The following is a 7,316-nucleotide window of genomic DNA, read 5'->3' as shown; positions in this document are numbered from 1 at the left end:
TTTTATAAATAATTTATAACATTTTATAAATTATTTTAAAATTATGATAAATTTATTCTTTAAAAAACGATAAATAATTTAAAAATAATATTAATAATCATGTTTGGATTTTGTAATATTTAAAATAGTTATTATATAATTATATTCGAATACAGTTCATCAAGTAGAGTATAAAACTATTATAGTTATCTTATATAATTTTTCGTTCATTATATTTTATAGTTTATAAATATTAAAAGTAATAAATAAAACATTATTAATCTTTCTATAATTTCGAGAATTAGTTTCCATAAATTGTTATTTGTAATATTATTTAGATTATATGGCAAGTGATGTTAAATGATTTTAGACTTACCTTAAATTTTTAGATATAAATTAAATAAATAAAAATTAAAAACAATCGGCCGATCAAATTATAACAATTTCTTGAAACTTCACCTATGAGCGATACGTCATCAAAATTCTAAAGTGACTTCTCATTTAATATAGAGGGGATAGGATGATATGCGCATGGGGTTTCTACACTCCAACTAACACTATTCTTTTTGTTTATTTAACCAACTTAACCATTTTAGGTTTCGTTGAGATTCTCTGTCGGTTAAGAAAATAGCGGCAGAGCGTTAACAGCTCGGATTTATCAATTAATAGTATACAGGAGGACTATTTTTGATATTGTTGATAGACCTTATGTTTTGCTATAATAGATAAATCGAAATTTAGCTGTTTAATCTCTTTAAAAAAACAAAAAAAAATTAGCTGTTTAATCAGGAAGTCAAGTGTTAAGAAAGCATAAAGTTTCGGATCATATACCTACGTCCAAAATCAAATTTTGAAACTTCCAAATTAGATAATAACTAAAAATAGTTTAATTATAAATTCGAAGCATAAAACCTAATTTTCTGCATTACTACCAAACCACGTACCATTTGGGAACTCTATACCAAGCGATGCCATGGTATAGGATCAAAAGATGAAGACACCCGTAAGCCAAACACTATATGGTGCTCTTTATGTAAGTTTTGGTTTTCAGCTTAATCATATTATTGGATCTATACTCCAAATTTATTAGCTTTATGATTTTGTGTTTATTTAAGACCAAGTCTATTATATTCCAGATTGCTTTTAGTTTTCAATAATTATTTTTTATGCTTATAGTCGTAGTTCATTAAAAATCACATTATATTATTCACTCTTGTTTATTTGTCAGTTTTCGTTTATTTCTTTTGCACCCATTCTGTTTACATGAGGAACTAGAAAAATGATTATCCTTTGTTAAAAAAATTGATAAGTCACTAAAGTAAGTACACAGTAGTCGAGGCTGGATCTAATCATGGGATCCGAAACATAGGATTCACTGTGCACAAACGGCCAAATTGCATAAAGGCATGAATTACAGCCTCTTTTTGTTTGGTCAAATAATTACAGTCTCTCTTTTTATTCTTCTTCTCGGTTTAAAATTAATTTGAACTTTGGTAATTATTAATTTAGATATTTTTATAAACTATTTATATCCGGTTGATGATGAAAGTTATAATACGGAGAAGTGAAAAAACTGTTCTCAAATCTTTAGTAAACTAGAAAATAGGTATTGATATTATATAATACAGTAAAACATAAGATGTGTATTAGTAACTTTTTACTGAAATATATTGTTTTTATTGAATCTAGTCAGTTAAACGGTATGATCATAAAACTATACAAAACTTATAGCAAGACATGTTGTAGTTGGTCACATTATCATACTCTCAATGGTTATTGTCAACTAGGCCTGGGACTTTTATCCGAGATCTGATCTGAATTCGATCCGAGATCCGATCCGAGATCCGATCCGAAAATCCGGATATCCGGAGAAACCGAATCCGGATCCGGATAGTAAAATGTTGGATCCGTTAAAACCGAATCCGGATCCGGATATCTTGATTTTTTAGTCCGGATATCCAGATCCGTAAATTTTATTAATAACTATTTCAAAAATAGTAATATCTATATATAAAAATTAATTTTATTTAATATATTTTCATTTTTATAATAATATATATAAATTTTATGTAAATTTTGTAATATTATACATATAAATAATTAAAAACATTATATATATTTTTAAATTATTGTTAATATTTTATATATATTAATATTATTTTTTATTTATTTTAAGGATCCAAATTCGGATCCGGATATACGCCGGATATTATAATTTTTAGAAGGATATCAGACACCCAGATATCCGCGAACCCTGGATCCGGATAAGGATAGTAAAATTATGGATCAGCCGGATAAGGTTCCGGATATACAATCCATCCCAGGCCTATTGTCAACAACAACAACAAAAAAAATGATACAAAACTCAAATGCATTTTTTAAACATAAACTCAAATCATACAAACAATTTAAGTTCCTTTAAGTAAAAAAAGAAGACAACAACAAAAATGTGGTGGATCTAAGCTAACTGTGGTACAAGTAATGGTACAAACTCTTTCTGACTGCTTTCACCTGCACAATTAGTCAGACACAAAAACTGCTTTATTAAACAGAACAGTTACTGAAACTGCTTTATTAAACAGAACAGTTACTGAAACACAAAATCTCTTCATCCTATTCTGACAATATGGTAAGCAAATAAATAAAATCCTAACATTATTGCCAATTCAAGTATAACCCAGAAATGAGAAGAAGAACAAGTACCTGTTGGATGATAGGTGTGTCTGGAACTGGAGATAACAATCCATGAACATGATCATAAACTTAAGTCTCTTTCTGCTACATGGTGAAAAATTGAATCAAAGCTATCGGTTATGTTCAATGTGTATAGGCTGGAAACATGGAATAACAATATCTCTCCGTTTGCTAATTATCACCAAAAGACATTGACTGGCTCAACACGGTTCTGATGCGAATCTGCAAGCATTGAAACAAAGTTTGAGTATCAGAAACAAATGTAGCAAGCAATGAAACTGCTTTAAAGTTTAACTCCTTTTATGAACCTTAACATCAAGGCACGCATCGTTGACCATGTTCTTTAACTGAGGAATGATACCCTCATCCCGCAACTTCACATGCCTATCATGTGCACCAGGACTTGAAGGACTAATGAGGTTAATGATTGTCCACACTGTTGCTGACCGTAACTGGCTCTCATGGCTCTGCAAGAACTTAAGCATGAAGTTGTTTGACTCAGCTTGTGGTTGAGGAAACAGCTGCTGCATAACCGCTTCTTTGTGTAGCTCAGTACCACTCGCTACATTTGTGAGCACATACATTCCCTGTATTGCCATATGAGCTTGTGGAGATTTTCTCAGTTGCTTTCCAACAGTATCTAAGATAAGCCCATCTTCATCAAATACAAACTCAATGGAGTTGATACATCCATCAACAAGATTACGCAGGAGGGCCAAAGCTTGCTCTTGAACCGTGGGCTCAGGATCTGAATAGAGTTTTGTTTGTTGTTAGTTGAGCATAAGATGAAGCATATGATTTGGTTTAGAGGACTCTGCTTACCACTGATAAGGGAAACAAATCCTTGAGCCTTGACCTCTGAATAAAAGAGCTCTTTACGTTTATTGTCTGCAAGGAACATGAGGTTCCTCAGAGCCCGTAAAGCGCTACACCGTGCGTTTGGATCCATTGATTTTGACAACTCAATAAGCTGTTTTATCCCTCCATACTCTATGAATGTTGACTTAGGTGATGAAAAATCCAATACTATATTGCTCAGAGCACCAAGAACTGCAACCTGGTCAATGTATACACATTCAAATTGGTTCTGACATTTGCATCTAAATCAAAGAAATGAGATAATTTAATCTAACCACACCATAGTTAATATTAACAAAAATCTCTCTATATATCTATACATTTTTGTTATTATTAGAACTGCACGGCAGTTAATAGTAATAAAATCTCTCTCTATATATATATAATCTATACATTTTCGTTACTATTAAAACCGCACTGTAGTTAATCTGCATGTTACCATTAGGAGTCATAGTGAGGTTACCTCGACAGAGGAGGATGGATCATGCAATAACTGAACCAAAGGAAGCATGACATGATCGTTGGTAAAACGTCCTGCACTCAAATTCTAAATGACATGTCTCAGTGCAAAGCAGTTAAGGATACTAATAAAATTCACAATCGGTGATGCTAACAACCTTGACTGATCTAGCAGCGTTTCTAAAGCAAATGCAAGCTGCAGTTCTTACATCAGCGTTCTTGTGTCTAAGCGCATTAACCAGCAGATCCAACATCTAAAAGAAGGAAATAAAACAGATTCATTAGAGTATAAGAACAAATGACTACCAATTAAAAAAATGGCAATGTGGAGACGAACCTCCAATGACAGGAAGCTACACCTGCAATCCTCAAGCTTGGAACACAACTCAGCTAGAGACAAAAACAAACCCTGAAGACGTTTAGGATGAAGCTCACTACCTGTCTTCAAGATGTCAACAATGTTCTTGATCGCATTGGCCTCATAAGCTAGCTTCTGTAGATCCTCTTTTTCAGCGATCAGAGAAGATAAACCCAAGGCAGCATCATCTCCAGATTGACCATGGTCGTTAAGAAGCTCAAGAAGAGTAGTTACCAAGCTTGACTTGGTCCCCATGTTGAGAAAATAAGACGGAGAAGTGTTGTATATGACAACTAAACAGAGACAAGAGAGCAGCCTCGTCCTAGGATACCTATCCTTTGTTAATTCAGTCACAGAACTCAAGTATCTCCCGGCCTCGAGTCCAACGAACCGGGAGACAGCTTCGGGGTTGTTCTTCAAAACCGTGGCTAAAGACTCAAGACAAGCTTCTCTCTGGCTTAGTGAACCGTCGAGAAGGATAACAAGCTTCTCCAAGACACCAGCGTCGCAGAGAACCTGCTGCTGTACAGTTGTGCCACAAGCGTGAGCGATGATGCTAGCTCCGAGGCCGCTAACGTTCTCGTTCTCGCTGTTTAGCAAGGAGAAAAGAAACTTCATGTTCTTCTCTTGGAGGAAGTCGTACTTTGGAGCTTGATTGGATTGGAATATCATTCTAAGCGAACGAGCCCCAGCATCTACTACCTAAAGATCAATTACAAAAGGAAAGAAGAAAGGTTCTGTTATATCAAAAGCAAAAGAGAACAGAGTATCAACACAACTAACTAAAGGCCAATGCTTTAACTTAAAGGTGTGACCAGAGGATCACCAAAACTACTTAAAAGGCCACTGCTTTGACTTAAAGGAGAAACCTTTGATCACAGAGTATGTAATCTAAAGACCGTTCAAGCTATCTTCTCAAGACCCAACAGCAATTTCAAACATCATTACGAATCTGGATTATTTGCACAAAGGTTCTGTTATATCCAAAGTAAAGGAAACATAGGATCAACAAAACCACCTAAAGGTCAATGCTTTTGACACCTTTGATCACATAGTATACAATCTAAGTCTCTTCAAGCTATCTTCTCAAGACCCAACAGCAGTTTCTAACATTATTACAAATCTGGATCCACCTAGAAAGCAATTACACGAAGAAAGCAGAAATGTTCTGTTTTACTCAAAGTGAAGAGAACAGAGGATAAACAAAACCACCTAAAGGCCAATGCTTTGATCACATAGTATACAATCTAAGACGGTTCAAGCTATCTTCTTAAGACCCAACAGCAGTTTCTAACACCGAGCTCTATAGAAAAGTCAAAGTCGTCACCTTTTCGTCAGAGCTAGTGAGAAGCCGAAGCAGAAGAGGGAAGACTCCGGCGTCGAGAACGGCCTGAACTCCGGCTTCAAACCCACAAGCGAAACTCCCTAGCGCCGCCGCGGATTGGACGAGGATGCTGTTGCATTCCGAATCGGAGAGAGCGGAGGCTATGGCGGGAACAGCTCCGAGTTTGAGGAAAGAGAGCTTTTTGGTGCGGTTTCCGATGATCTGGTTTTTGACCTCGCGGAGGGCCTTGAGCTTGACTTCAGGGTCAGAGGAAGCGAGACGGGAGAAGACGTCGGCTTGACGATTGCCGGAGGAAGAGGCGGCGGAAGAGAAGGAGGAGGAGGTGGAGGTGGTGGTAGGCATGGCGAGATTTAGTTGCTCCCTGAAAAAAGCTTAATTGAGATGTTTTGTCTTTAGATTGAAAAAGAATGGCAGAGCTGTTTTCCGTAAAGGTTTTTTTTTTTTTTTTTAATTTTTTTTTTTAATTTTCCTAATAAAGTTTTTGGTTTTTTATAAACTAAAATTCAGAGTGGCTATCAGCCAATCATGTTAAGAAGAGATTTTCTATTTTCTAATCCTAAACATAGGTTAGGTCCTGTTAGTTTTGTTTATTTCATTATTGAGGATGAATCTCTTTTGAAATAATCAATGTCTCTCTTTTAAATTGTCACTTTTAATTAAAACATCAGAATTCCGTTAAATAATTAGAATTAACATTAGACTGATAGATATGTTTACAAACACCACAATAATTAATTTTATGTTTAAATAATATAAAATATTATTTAAACATATCTATTAAGAACCATTTATTAATTTTTTGTAACTATTTTCTTAATCAAATAATTGACTAAAAAGTAAAAACACTCAAATAATTTATGAAATTATTTCAAGCCTTCTACTAATTTTTGCGTAATTATTTTTTTATGCATCTATGAAGATTTCACATTTCAGACCACTAGGATTAATGTATATGATGGAAAATGAGCTATGCTATTCAAGTATATATAGAGGTTGTTGATCATAGCTATATCATTTGATAATCAAACGTTCTTTTATTTCTTATATTTTGTCAATATTTCACAATGACATATGCTCGTTTGAAGGTCATGAATGTCATGAATATGCTATAATGCATATTTTTATAGAACGATTCATCACATAATGCATTTCTAGAAGCAAAAGAGACTCTTTAAAGGTGCAAATCTTGTTCATCGTAAATATGTAAACACCTACCAAAAAAACATATATTATTGTTAAGTATTGACAGAATATAAAATAGAATATATTTGATGGGATATTGGCTAAAACTAAGATGAATTTCATTAGCGATAGCAAGTGATAGGTTTAGATATGATCAGCAACAACTTTATATACATGAGATACATATGTCATTTCTCATCATGACATCATATGAGTTAATACCAGTAGCCAGAAATGTGGAAGCAACAAAATTACAAAAAATATGCATTCACATAACATAACATTCATATAATGACAAACAATTACCTTTTGGATTCCTTCTTACAATAGCAAAAAATATATGTGTCATAGATGTTCCATTTGTGCATGTGTTCTCCAGCTCGGTTCGGCTAACAACATACTTTGTAGGAAGATGCTTTAACGAGTTTTTGGAATCTATGT

At 34.0% G+C, this 7,316-nt stretch overlaps 1 protein-coding gene across 2 annotated transcripts; it reads right to left on the bottom strand.

The window, feature by feature from the left end:
- Window positions 1–2,333: 2,333 nt before the first annotated feature.
- LOC106301114 (armadillo repeat-containing protein 8-like) lies at window positions 2,334–6,113 on the bottom strand. 2 transcript variants are annotated; one of them, XM_013737440.1, is made up of 8 exons: window positions 5,676–6,113; window positions 4,328–5,050; window positions 4,200–4,244; window positions 3,995–4,078; window positions 3,496–3,730; window positions 2,982–3,421; window positions 2,683–2,895; window positions 2,334–2,490 (listed from the first exon to the last, which is right to left on the bottom strand). In XM_013737440.1, exons 1-7 carry the CDS (start codon window positions 6,033–6,035, stop codon window positions 2,845–2,847), a joined length of 1,938 nt encoding a protein of 645 aa, XP_013592894.1. In that variant the 5' UTR covers window positions 6,036–6,113; the 3' UTR covers window positions 2,334–2,490; window positions 2,683–2,844. The 2 variants fall into 2 exon arrangements, with proteins under 2 accessions (XP_013592894.1, XP_013592893.1); XM_013737439.1 differs by having other exon boundaries at window positions 4,149–4,244; window positions 5,676–6,112.
- Between the last annotated feature and the right edge of the window lie 1,203 nt (window positions 6,114–7,316).

Source organism: Brassica oleracea, chromosome C6 (genome assembly GCF_000695525.1).
Source record: "Brassica oleracea var. oleracea cultivar TO1000 chromosome C6, BOL, whole genome shotgun sequence".
In the NCBI taxonomy this organism is placed as follows: Eukaryota; Viridiplantae; Streptophyta; class Magnoliopsida; order Brassicales; family Brassicaceae; genus Brassica; species Brassica oleracea.
The sequence above is the reverse complement of the archived record's forward strand: the minus strand, read 5'-3'. Positions and strand labels throughout refer to the sequence as shown.